Here is a 14,527-nt window from a genome sequence, read left to right as displayed (position 1 = left end):
CCGTAAAGGAGGTGCGTTGCTAGCCTGGTTGCTATGTTTCCGCTTGGTCGTAAAAGTGTTGGTCATGTGTTTGTACCCTGCTCAAATCTCTCAGTAAAGTTATTCATTGGATTATACCTTTTGTTTTGAACTTTATTACACCTTGGAGCGCTTTTTCCGGTCCATTGTTTTTCCTGCTTTCGCTATCTGCGCCTAATGACTGAGCTACGTGACGTCATTTCTTGCGATGTCTCAAAGGGCATTTCTGGTCGGGACGGGATTCGTTCCCAGGGATTCGAATAAAGAACCAAGTCTTTTTCTTTACTATAGTGGTCTCGATAACGGGTACCGGTTCTCAAAAAGGGATTCGAGTCCGAGGATTCGGTTCTTTTCTTATCGAACAACCGGGAAAACCGGTTTCGAGTATCATCCCTAAAGAGAAGATAACAAAAACAAAAGGGAAACAAGGAAAGAAATGACCAATTAGACAAGAAGGAAGGAAAAGTGCATTCTTTGTGAAAACCACTGAAGCTTCTTAAAGATAAAAAGCCTGGACTCTTTCTTCCCTTTCCTTGGGATCTTCATGTTAACTATCTGTCAACTTGTTTACGTCACGGACACAGACACGTAGGACGGAATACACACGGACATATTAAAGGCCTACTGAAACCCACTACTACCGACCACGCAGTCTGATAGTTTATATATCAATGATGAAATCTTAACATTGCAACACATGCCAATACGGCCGGGTTAGAATTTTAAATTTTGCGCGAAATATCCTGCTGAAAACGTCTCGGTATGATGACGTCAGCGCATGATAGCATGGTGGCCAGCTATTAAGTCGTCTGTTTTCATCGCAAAATTCCACAGTATTCTGGACATCTGTGTTGGTGAATCTTTTGCAATTTGTTCAATGAACAATGGAGACAGCAAAGAAGACAGCTGTAGATGGGAAGCGGTGTATTGCGGCCGACTGCAGCAACGCAAACACAGCCGGTGTTTCATTGTTTACATTCCCGTAAGATGACAGTCAAGCTTTACCATTGGCCTGTGGAGAACTGGGACAACAGAGACTCTTACCAGGAGGACTTTGAGTTGGATATGCAGACGCGGTACCGTGAGTACGCATGCAGCTGCGGCTTCCAAACATTTGATCGCTTGCCCGTACGTGCGTGCCGCTATGTGCTATCACGTACGTAACTTTGGGGACTTTGGGGAAATATATGTGCTGTATGAACTTTGGGGAGGTGAACGGTACTTTGGGCTGTGGGATTGAGTGTGTTGTGCAGGTGTTTGAGTTGTATTGGCGGGTTATATGGACGGGAGGGGGGAGGTGTTTGTTATGCGGGATTAATTTGTGGCATATTAAATATAAGCCTGGTTGTGTTGTGGCTAATAGAGTCTTGTGTTTATTTACTGTTTTAGTCATTCCCAGCTGAATATCAGGTCCCACCCGCCTCTCACAGCTCCCACTGCCCTCTAGTCCTTCACTCTCACTTTCCTCATCCACGAATCTTTCATCCTCGTTCAAATTAATGGGGAAATCGTCGCTTTCTCGGTCCGAATCGCTCTCGCTGCTGGTGGCCATGATTGTAAACAATGTGCAGATGTGAGGAGCTCCACAACCTGTGACGTCACGCTACTCGTCTGCTACTTCCGCTACAGGCAAGGCTTTTTTATCAGCGACCAAAAGTTGCGAACTTTATCGTCGATGATCTCTACTAAATCCTTTCAGCAAAAATATGGCAATATCGCGAAATGATCAAGTATGACACATAGAATGGACCTGCTATCCCCGTTTAAATAAGAACATCGCATTTCAGTAGGCCTTTAAGTAGCTACAGAGCTATTTTAAAGCAATGTTAAAAGGATAAAGCCATTGATTACAAATGTGGTAAATAAATAACCAAAATATTTATATTTTGTTGTTTTCTGACTGTACCGAAAATGAACCGAACCGTGACCTCTAAACGGAGGTACGTACCGAACCGAAATTTTTGTGTACCGTTACACCCTTACTGCTTTGACAAAGATAATACTAGTCAGGAGTGTGCAGGTGTACTTCATGCAAAGAGTGAGTTTTGAGCCGAGCCAATTTGGGCGTGACCGTGTGACACGCTCCGAGGTCTCAGGTCCCTCCCCTCCGTCCTGCACAGGTGCGAGGTGGGCGGGGCTACGTGAGGTGACCTCATCCAGGTGGTCACTCCGTGAAGACACCAAACAACTCTAATGTTTTGAGCGTTCATACCGCACGCGCTGGGTTTCTAGTTAAAATTGGGAGCTCATATTTCCTTCCTCTTGGTTTGTGTGATCCACTCAGGCACCAGCCCACATTCTCCCGGGAACATCCACGTTTTGCCCTCGACGACCTCCGCCAACGTGTCCTGGGAGCCGGGCTACGACGGCGGCTTCGAGCAGACGTTTTCCGTGTGGTACGGCCCAGTGTGAGTGCCTTGTTTTCATTCATGCTGAGAAGATGCTGTGGGGTGGGTATTAATTCCACTTGTGGTCACGACTGGGAGAGAGCTTTTCATTTTTCAAAGGAGGTCATCAATCCGCTGTATTATAGATACAGTACGTATGGCATACTTGCCAACCCTCCCGAATTTTCCGGGAGACTCCCGAAATTCAGCGCCTCTCCCGAAAACCTCCCGGAACAAATATTCTCCCGAAAATCTCCCGATTTTCAGCCGGGGCTGGAAGCCACGCCCCCTCCAGCTCCATGCGGACCTGAGTGAGGACAGCCTTTTTTCATGACGGGAGGACAACAGGGTGACAAGAACTAAATCATCCAGACTAGAGATAAATTGTATTATTATGTTTATCTTACCTAAAAATAAATATATTTATTAATTTAAAAAAATAATAAATAAATACATTTTTACTATATTTTGCTAAAAACATCAATATTAATTGTATTTTTATTTGTATTTTTTCGTGACTCCTTATTACATCCAGCCATAGAATTATACATTAAAATAAACATATTTGAAATAATTGATTTTAAATTGTCATAATAATTCATTTAAAATGACCATATTTAATAATTAAAATAATTGCTTGTTTATCAACAACTTTAGCATTTTATTCATTACATTTTGAAACTCTCAGAAGCCAAGTTATGTTATATTCCTTAAGATTTATTTATGCGAGTTTGAAGTATCAATTATCTAAACACAGTTTTGTTTGCATATTTTCAGGATGTAGATATCCATCTATATATATATAAATAAATATATATATATATATATATATATATATATATATATATATATATATATATATATATATATATATAAATAAATAAATATATATATAAATAAAAAATAAATATATATATATATATGTATGAAATACTTGACTTGGTGAATTCTAGCTGTCAATATACTCCTCCCCTCTTAACCACGCCCCGCCCTACCCCCGACCACGCCCCCAACCCCCACCTCCCGAAATCGGAGGTCTCAAGGTTGGCAAGTATGACGTATGGGTACCGAATTATGGTACTTTGATAGGCACTTCCTGAAATGATTCACATAAAATGAAACATTGCTATATTTCAATACTTTTGTTGCACACTCAGCCGGCTCAAACACTTGGCGGGGAAATAAGCACTCACACTGCAAAAACTGAAATCTCAGTAAGATTAAATATGTCAAATAAGGGTGATATTTGCATATTTTCTGTCTGATAAGATAATTCTTCTCTTTAAGCAGATTTTATGTTAGAGTGTTTTACTTGTTTTAAGGGTTTTGGTCCTAAATGATCTCAGTAAGATATTACAGCTTGTTGCTGAGATGTTATGACCTGTATTGAGTAAAACATGCTTGAAACTAGAATATCAACTGTTGCAAAGTTGTGTCATCAACACTCACAAGTATAAAACTGCTTGTGCAAAGTTGCAACAAACCGCCGGCCTCGTCATTCACCCTCAGCTGTAAAGACTCACTTCCGGGTAAAGTGAAGGTTGTTAGCCCCGAAGTATATAGGCCCTGGAGGAACATCTCCCCTGCGCCCCTGAACTACAGTCTGGGAGCCCCCACCCGGCCCTCATCCAAACAAAGCACGCCTTTTCTTTTCCTTGTGACATAAAAGGATGACACCGCAGCGCTCCAATAAAACACACTCAGATCTTCTGTTTCTAGCCGATACTACATAAAAAATAACGTAAAATAACGCAGTAACGCATCATGTAGTAACAGTAACTGAGTTATACTGAATATAAAAAATAACGCGTTAGATTACTAGTTACCGCCGAAAATAACGGCGTTACAGTAACGCGTTACAGTAACGTTAGTCCCAACACTGCTGGTGTGTGGTCATTAAACATGTATTCTGATCATACTTGCCAACCCTCCCGGATTTTCCGGGAGACTCCCGAAATTCAGCGCCTCTCCCGAAAACCTCCCGGGACAAATTTTCTCCCGAAAATCTCCCGAAATTCAGGCGGAGCTGGAGGCCACACCCCCTCCAGCTCCATGCGGACCTGAGTGACGTGTTGGCAGCCTGTTCACACGTCCGCTTTCCCACAACATAAACAGCTAATGATGGAGGGCGAGTTCTTGGTTTCTTATGTGTGTTTATTGTTAGGCAGTTTCATTAACATCCTCCAAGCGTGGTAACAACACACAACAACAGCAGTCAAGTATTCGTCTACTGTAAAGCAGTTTGTCTGCCGTAAACAGCAATGTTGTGACACTTTTAAACAGGACAATACTGCCATCTACTGTACATGCATATGTGACCCACCCAAAAATGTGACACATGTGTCACATTTTTGTGTTGATTTATTTATTTTATTTTGAGGTTTGAATTCGTTTTTGGAGCTGTCATTACACATTTATCAGTATTCACATTGGCCAGTAGGGGGCAGTAAGACGTTTCTTCCCAATTGAATGCTATCACCTGCAGACCGGAAGTGTCTTGTCATTCTGATGAGCGCGACCAGTCTGTGAACAATTGAAACATCCTGTGTGCTTTTTCCTCCTGTGTAACAGGTTAGTTTTGGTGAATCAACTCACTGAATAATATCCATGTGGTCTTTATAAGTTTAAGTACACATTCTGATGGTGGAGCCTAACTCTAAAGTGTTTGTGAGTTGTAGTTTGTATTTGTGAATGAATCCAATGCACAGCGGCAGTAATCAATACAAAAAAGCGACGTGAGTGCGCAATGTTTATATAGGAACATCTGATCCTAATTCAGACTCCCAAATTAGAGCTCCCGTTTTCTTATTGATTTTATAATGTATATTTGTATATAGTGTGTGTTCTGAAATAGTGACAGAGAATAGAAAAAGGATGGATAATTCAACCCTTAACTCAACAATGAGTAGATGAGTGTTATGTGTGTGTATATGTGTAAATAAATGAACACTGAAATTCAAGTATTTATTTTATTTATTTTTATATATATATATATATATATATATATATATATATATATATATATATATATATATATATATATATATATATATATATATATATATATATATATATGTAATAAAAAAAAAATATATATATATAGCTAGAATTCATTGAAAGTCAAGTATTTCTTAAATATATATATCTTAACCCCGCCCCACCCCCGACCACGCCCCCCAGCCCCCGCCCCCCACCTCCCGAAATCGGAGGTCTCAAGGTTGGCAAGTATGATTCTGATATATGTTCTTCACAGAAAATGAGCCAAAGTCAGTGAGTCTCAGTTTGAAAAATTAATTAATTGTATCATTTTTCTTTTAATAAAAAATGAAAACGGGTCCCACAGACCCGAACACCACACAAGGGTGAAACCCACTTTTTTTTGTTAACTACAGATGCGCTCATGAGAGAGAGGCTGCACTTACTGTGCTCAAAAAGCCAAAAAAAACATAAAAGATATGACAATAATGTACAGTACAGGCCAAAAGTTTGGACACACCTTCTCCTCATTCAATGTGTTTTCTTTATTTTCATGACTATTTACATTGTAGATTGTCACATCAAAACTATGAATGAACACATGTGGAGTTATGTACTTAACAACAAAAAAAGGTGAAATAACTGAAAACATGTTTTATATTCTAGTTTCTTCAAAATAGCCACCCTTTGATCTGATTACTGCTTTGCACACTCTTGGCATTCTCTCCATGAGCTTCAAGCACACCTGTGAAGTGAAAACCATTTCAGGTGACTACCCATTGTAATTGGTGAAGTGAGTTATATTTCATATGGTGAGATGAGCAAGATTATCTAGAAAATGAATGAATGGATAGATGAGATCAATTCAGAATGTTTATCATGGTTCTTCTTCTTTGTACTTTGTAAACACTTTAAGTTTGAAGAGTTTCTTGAAGTGGATCATATTAGTACTTTGTTTGATTTTCTTTGCTTAATCCATTCCATCATTTAATTCCACATACTGATATTGTCAGGTTCAAACACTGATGACATCTATTAAACAGACAAAGAAGCAAGGAATTAAACAGAGACAGAATTCAATTTAGCTCATTGAGGAGAAACGTCTGGGCTGTACTCTTTGTACAGTCTTCCACCACGCTCTGACGGAAGGTTGTAAGCCTCCTCTTTTATTTGGACTTTCCTTGATTACATGGAAACAGCTGTTTCTAAAGGGACGGGGGTCGTAAACAGCCGCTGCCTATAGCCACAAAACAGTTCAAAGAAAAGGTGCCTGGAGGGGGGTCAGGTCTTGCTTCCTCTCCGCTTTGTAGATCTCAGGTCAAGACAAAATCTTCCTGTGGATTACAATAGACAATAGACACCTTCATGTCGCTTCCCATCCTACACAGTGGAGTTTTACAAGCCTTTTGATTGGTAAGATCAAAGACAGCTTTTGTCTGCTCGTCGGGAACTCATTGAAACACAAAGTTTTGTGATAACTCAGATACAATTATTCTGACGGATATACTGAAGGTCTTAAGTGTTGTACGTGCATACAAATGTTTTAAATTACAAACCCCGTTTCCATATGAGTTGGGAAATTGTGTTAGATGTAAATATAAACGGAATACAATGATTTGCAAATCCTTTTCAACCCATATTCAGTTGAATGCACTACAAAGACAATATATTTGATGTTCAAACTCATAAACTTTATTTTGTTTTTGCAAATAATAATTAACTTAGAATTTCATGGCTGCAACACGTGCCAAAGTAGTTGGGAAAGGGCATGTTCACCACTGTGTTACATGGTCTTTCCTTTTAACAACACTTAGTAAACGTTTGGGAACTGAGGAGACACATTTTTGAAGCTTCTCAGGTGGAATTCTTTCACATTCTTGCTTGATGTACAGCTTAAGTTGTTCAACAGGCTTCATAATGCGCCACACATTTTCAATGGGAGACAGGTCTGGACTACAGGCAGGCCAGTCTAGTACCCGCACTCTTTTACTATGAAGCCACGTTGATGTAACACGTGGCTTGGCATTGTCTTGCTGAAATAAGCAGGGGCGTCCATGGTAACGTTGCTTGGATGGCAACATATGTTGCTCCAAAACCTGTATGTACCTTTCAGCATTAATGGTGCCTTCACAGGCGTGTAAGTTACCCATGTCTTGGGCACTAATACACCCCCATACCATCACACATGCTGGCTTTTACACTTTGTGCCTATAACAATCCGGATGGTTCTTTTCCTCTTTGGTCCGGAGGACACGACGTCCACAGTTTCCAAAAACAATTTGAAATGTGGACTCGTCAGACCACAGAACACTTTTCCACTTTGTATCAGTCCATCGTAGATGAGCTCAGGCCCAGCGAAGCCGACGGCGTTTCTGGGTGTTGTTGATAAACGGTTTTCGCCTTGCAAAGGAGAGTTTTAACTTGCACTTTAAGTTGCACTTACAGATGTAGCGACCATCTGTAGTTACTGACGGTGGGTTTCTGAAGTGTTCCTGAGCCCATGTGGTGATATCCTTTACACACTGATGTCGCTTGTTGATGCAGTACAGCCTGAGGGATCGAAGGTCACGGGCTTAGCTGCTTACGTGCAGTGATTTCTCCAGATTCTCTGAACCCTTTGATGATATTACGGACCGTAGATGGTGAAATCCCTAAATTCCTTGCAATAGCTGGTTGAGAAAGGTTTTTCTTAAACTGTTCAACAATTTGCTCACGCATTTGTTGACAAAGTGGTGACCCTCGCCCCATCCTTGTTTGTGAATGACTGAGCATTTCATGGAATCTACTTTTATACCCAATCATGGCACCCACCTGTTCCCAATTAGCCTGTTCACCTGTGGGATGTTCCAAATAAGTGTTTGATGAGCATTCCTCAACTTTATCAGTATTTATTGCCACCTTTCCCAACTTCTTTGTCACGTGTTGCTGGCATCAAATTCTAAAGTTAATGATTATTTGCAAAAAAAAAAATGTTTATGAGTTTGAACATCAAATATGTTGTCTTTGTAGCATATTCAACTGAATATGGGTTGAAAAGGATTTGCAAATCATTGTATTCCGTTTATATTTACATCTAACACAATTTCCCAACTCATATGGAAACAGGGTTTGTACATTTTTCTATAAGATTATATTTCTCCTCTTTTGTTGAGAAGAATTGTTGTATATTCTTAAGTAGCAGGTTATAGTTTGCTTTGTGTATAATTTTAGCTGTTTGCAAATTCACTATGTCGTGGAATTTCAGTAGTTTTGATACAATAAATAAAGGGTTTGTATGTTCTCTATATCCAACATTATGTGTATATACTAGTAGGGATGTACTTTTCCCTCTCTTTATTTGTGAGGGGTTGTTTGGAGTGCTAATCAGGTGAATGTAATATTGTTTCCCAGCTTTAGTGACCTTATTTCCCCCGTGGATCAGCACAAAGTAGGCCACTTGTGTGCAAATTCCAACTTACAACCCGTGAAAGCTCGCCAATATCTTTGCAACATAAACCCGGAGCCAAACAGTAGAAACGACAGACTAAAGTTCTGTGGACTCCAGATTAAATTAATGTTAGTGACATTGATATAACGTCCTGTTTTTCCCCTCCCCAGGTCAAAGAGAATAGACTTCGGTCCACATGACTGGCATTCAATGCCGGTTTCCGGTGCTCAGACTTGGTTGCTGGTGCCAGGGTTGGAGCCTGGGACGGAGTACCAGTTCAGTGTGCTGGCCCAGAACAAATTGGGCACGGGCCCATTCAGCGAAGTTGTGACAGTCAACACGGCAGGTGGGTTCTGCTTCGATTGCCATCAATGCTTCCTTTTTTTCTTTCTGTTTACTGCCACTGACTTGGCTCCCACACCTTTTTTCTATTCTTTCCTTTAGTCACAACGTAGTATACTGCCCTCTAGTGGGTCTTAGGTGTCAAATATTACACTGGTACTGCTATCAAGTCACATCCTTTAAAAGGGCTGCATGACATTTAAACCGTATTTAGGATTTAAACAAGAATGTAGTGAACAAACAAGAACTTGGCAAAGTCAGTGCATGAATAAATAAATATATTGCTTACGTTTCCCCTACTTTCTGTATTTGTCAGTCGACAAATACAGAAAAAAAACCGAAAAAAACAACAACAACACCCTGGGTGTTGTTGGTTTTTTTCCGTGATTGTCGCAGCCTAAAACGCCTGAATTCGCGGCAGGTTTTACGAAAATTTGCGGCAAAAGTGGCTTATTTGTTTTTCAATAACACTGAATTAACTTGTGATTTTTATGAATTATCTATCAACCGGCCTCGGGATCTTTCTGTGTGGAGTTTGCATGTTCTCCCCGTGACTCCGTGGGTTCCCTCCGGGTGTTCCGACTTCCTCCCACCTCCAAAGACATGCACCTGGGGATAGGTTGATTGGCAACACTAAATGGTCCCTAGTGTGTGAATGTGAGTGTGAATGTTGTCTGTCTATCTGTGTTGGACCTGCGATGAGGTGGCGACTTGTCCAGGGTGTACCCCGCCTTCCGCCCGATTGCAGCTGAGATAGGCTCCAGCGACCCCGAAGGGAATAAGCGGTAGGAAATGGATGGATGGATGGTTTTAAATGTTCAATTTAACCTTAACCTCAACAGAAATTGGAAAATAATATACTGTAAAGGTATTATATATAATATATATATATAATAATACATATTGGTGTATACATTTAGGCATTATATACAGCTTATATACCTGTATATTATTAAATGTATAAAAGGCTATTATCTCATATATATATATATATATATATATATATATATATATATATATATATATATATATATATATATATATATATATGTGTGTGGGGGGAAAAAATCACAAGACTATTTCATCTCTACAGGCCTGTTTCATGAGGGGGTTCCCTCAATCATCAGGAGATTTTAATGGGAGCATTCACATACCATGGTTTATATAGGGCACAGAGTGGGTGGATACAGGCTGGCGTAGGGGCGTGGTGATTGGCTCATGTGTTACCTAGGAGGTGTTTCCGTCTGTGGCGGCATGCTGTTACAATTTCGCTGCGCTTGTTGAGGGATGACAGGTCTGGACGGTAAATAATAAACAGTTTCTCTTTCAAGCATAGGTTGCATCTTTTATTACCACTATTGTAAGGTGTGCTGGATGCAAGAATTTGCCATGTTATTGAATATTCAACATTATTGTCTTTGAGGTCCCAAATGTGTTTGCTGAGTTCTGTGGTATTCCGCAGGTTTTGGTTCCTGAAAGAAGTCTTGTGATTGTTCCATCTGGTTTTGAATTCTCCCTCGGTTAATCCTACATATGTGTCGGATGTGTTAATGTCCTTGCGTATTACCTTAGATTGGTAGACAACTGATGTTTGTAAGCACCCCCCGTTGAGAGGGCAATCAGGTTTCTTTCGACAGTTACAGCCTTTGTTGGTTTTGGAGTCGCTCTGTCCGGGGGCCGACGGCTCATTTGCAATTGTTTTGTTGTGGTTTGAGATGATTTGTCGTATATTGTTCATACAGCTGTAGCTCAATTTAATGTTGTTCTTGTTGAATACTTTTCTTAGGGTGTTGTCTTTGGGAAAGTGTTTGTCAATCAGATTGAGGAATTTGTGTTCAATGTTAGTTGAGACGTTTTTGCTGTATGGGGGGTTGTACCAGATGATGTCGTTTCGTTTTCTGTTCTTTTTTGGCTGGTTTCCTGGCGTGGGTTCATAGGTGAGGGTGAAATTGTATCCGCTTTCATCAAGGGCTTTTTGGTACGGGGGGGTTGCTTGGTCAAATTCAGCTTTGCTAGATGACAGCATCGATAGCCTTTTATTAATTCCGGTAGGTATTCTTTTTGTGGTGGTGGGTGGGTGGTTGCTGTCATGGTGCACGTATTGGAGTGTTGTGTTGGGTTTCGTGAATGGTTGGTAGCTGTTATTTCTCAGGTTGAAAGTGACGTCATATATATATATATATATATATGTATATCTGAGCTTTTATATAATAGCACACAAATATGTGCTATTATATTATTTCATAACTTGTTGGTCACAATTTAATATGAAAAGTCAGTGCATGAATAAATAAATGTATTGCTTACTTTTCCCCTACTTTCTGTATTTGTCGACTGACAAATACAGAAAAAAATACGAAAAAAAACCAACAACACCCTGGGTGTTGTTGGTTTTTTTCCGTGATTGTCGCAGCCTAAAACGCCTGAATTCGCGGCAGCTTTTACGAAAATTTGCGGCAAAAGTGGCAACATTTAATGGCTTATTTGTTTTTCAATGACACTGAATTAACTTGTGATTTTTATGATTTATCTATCATTGGTTTAAATGTTCAATTTAACCTTAACCTCAACAGAAATTGGAAAATAATAAACTGTAAAGGTATTATATATAATATACATATAATAATACATATTGGTGTGTACATTTAGGCATAATATACAGCTTATATACCTGTATATTATTAAACGTATAAAAGGCTATTATATCTTATATATACCGTATTTTTCGGAGTATAAGTCGCACCGGAGGATAAGTCGCACCTGCCGAAAATGCATAATAAAGAAGGAAAAAAAACATATATAAGTCGCACTATGAAAAAAAACTGCGACTTATAGTCCGAAAAATACGGTATATATATATATATATTATAGCCGTATTGCTATTATATCTGAGCTTTTATATAATAGCACACAAGTATGTGCTATTATATTATTTCATAACTTGTTGGTCACAATTTAATATGAAAAGTCAGTGCATGAATAAATAAATGTATTGCTTACTTTTCCTCTACTTTCTGTATTTGTCGACTGACAAATACAGAAAAAACCCCGGAAAAAAACCAACAACACCCTGGGTGTTGTTGGTTTTTTTCCGTGATTGTCGCAGCCTAAAACGCCTGAATTCGCGGCAGGTTTTACGAAAATTTGCGGCAAAAGTGGCGACATTTTATGGCTTATTTGTTTTTCAATGACACTGAATCAACTTGTGATTTTTACGAATTATCTATCATTGGTTTAAATGTTCAATTTAACCTTAACCTCAACAGAAATTGGAAAATAATAAACTGTAAAGGTATTATATATAATATATATATAATAATACATATTGGTGTGTACATTTAGGCATAATATACAGCTTATATACCTGTATATTATTAAACGTATAAAAGGCTATTATATCTTATATATACCGTCATTTTCGGAGTATAAGTCGCACCGGAGTATAAGTCGCACCTGCCGAAAATGCATAATAAAGAAGGAAAAAAACATACATAAGTCACACTGGAGCCCGGCCAAACTATGAAAAAAAACTGCGACTTATAGTCCGAAAAATACGGTATATATATATATATAATAGCCGTATTGCTATTATATCTGAGCTTTTATATAATAGCACACAAGTATGTGCTATTATATTATTTCATAACTTGTTGGTCACAATTTAATATGAAAAGTCAGTGCATGAATAAATAAATGTATTGCTTGCTTTTCCTCTACTTTCTGTATTTGTCAGTCGACAAATACAGAAAAAAACCCGAAAAAAACAACAACAACACCCTGGGTGTTGTTGGTTTTTTTCCGTGATTGTCGCAGCCTAAAACGCCTGAATTCGCGGCAGGTTTTACGAAAATTTGCGGCAAAAGTGGCAACAATTTATGGCTTATTTGTTTTTCAATGACACTGAATTAACTTGTGTTTTTTATGATTTATCTATCATTGGTTTAAATGTTCAATTTAACCTTAACCTCAACAGAAATTGGAAAATAATAAACTGTAAAGGTATTATATATAATATATATATAATAATACATATTGGTGTGTACATTTAGGCATAATATACAGCTTATATACCTGTATATTATTAAACGTATAAAAGGCTATTATATCTTATATATACCGTCATTTTCGGAGTATAAGTCGCACCTGCCGAAAATGCATAATAAAGAAGGAAAAAAACATATATAAGTCGCACTGGAGCCCGGCCAAACTATGAAAAAAAACTGCAACTTATAGTCCGAAAAATACGGTATATATATATATATAATAGCCGTATTGCTATTATATCTTAGCTTTTATATAATAGCACACAAGTATGTGCTATTATATTATTTCATAACTTGTTGGTCACAATTTAATATGAAAAGTCAGTGCATGAATAAATAAATGTATTGCTTACTTTTCCCCTACTTTCTGTATTTGTCGACTGACAAATACAGAAAAAAATACGAAAAAAAAACAACAACACCCTGGGTGTTGTTGGTTTTTTTCCGTGATTGTCGCAGCCTAAAACGGCTGAATTTGCGGCAGGTTTTACGAAAATTTGCGGCAAAAGTGGCAACATTTTATGGCTTATTTGTTTTTCAATGACACTGAATTAACTTGTGATTTTTGTGATTGATCTATCATTGGTTTAAATGTTCAATTTAACCTTAACCTCAACAGAAATTGGAAAATAATAAACTGTAAAGGTATTATATATAATATATATATAATAATACATATTGGTGTGTACATTTAGGCATAATATACAGCTTATATACCTGTATATTATTAAACGTATAAAAGGCTATTATATCTTATATATACACCGTAATTTTCGGAGTATAAGTCGCACCGGAGTATAAGTCGCACCTGCCGAAAATCCATAATAAAGAAGGAAAAAAAACATATATAAGTCGCACTATGAAAAAAAACTGCGACTTATAGTCCGAAAAATACGGTATATATATATAATAGCCGTATTGCTATTATATCTGAGCTTTTATATAATAGCACACAAGTATGTGCTATTATATTATTTCATAACTTGTTGCTCACAATTTAATATGAAAAGTCAGTGCATGAATAAATAAATGTATTGCTTACTTTTACCCTACTTTCTGTATTTGTCGACTGACAAATACAGAAAAAAATACGAAAAAAAACCAACACCCTGGGTGTTGTTGTTTTTTTCCCGTGATTGTCGCAGCCTAAAACGCCTGAATTCGCGGCAGGTTTTACGAAAATTTGCGGCAAAAGTGGCAACAATTTATGGCTTATTTGTTTTTCAATGACACTGAATTAACTTGTGTTTTTTATGATTTATCTATCATTGGTTTAAATGTTCAATTTAACCTTAACCTCAACAGAAATTGGAAAATAATATACTGTAAAGGTA

At 38.1% G+C, this 14,527-nt stretch overlaps 1 protein-coding gene across 3 annotated transcripts in view; it reads left to right on the top strand.

The window, feature by feature from the left end:
- The window catches only part of igsf9ba (immunoglobulin superfamily, member 9Ba), a 337,710-nt gene that overhangs the window by 248,485 nt on the left and 74,698 nt on the right, over positions 1 to 14,527 (top strand). For all 3 annotated transcript variants that reach the window (XM_061973182.1, XM_061973181.2, XM_061973180.2), the window contains exons 12-13: positions 2,303 to 2,426; positions 8,979 to 9,154. In XM_061973182.1, the coding sequence (XP_061829166.1) occupies positions 2,303 to 2,426; positions 8,979 to 9,154 (300 nt within the window). The remainder of the gene's footprint in view (positions 1 to 2,302; positions 2,427 to 8,978; positions 9,155 to 14,527) is intronic.

This window comes from Nerophis lumbriciformis, linkage group LG17, assembly GCF_033978685.3.
Source record: "Nerophis lumbriciformis linkage group LG17, RoL_Nlum_v2.1, whole genome shotgun sequence".
Classification (NCBI taxonomy): Eukaryota; Metazoa; Chordata; class Actinopteri; order Syngnathiformes; family Syngnathidae; genus Nerophis; species Nerophis lumbriciformis.
The sequence above is the reverse complement of the archived record's forward strand: the minus strand, read 5'-3'. Positions and strand labels throughout refer to the sequence as shown.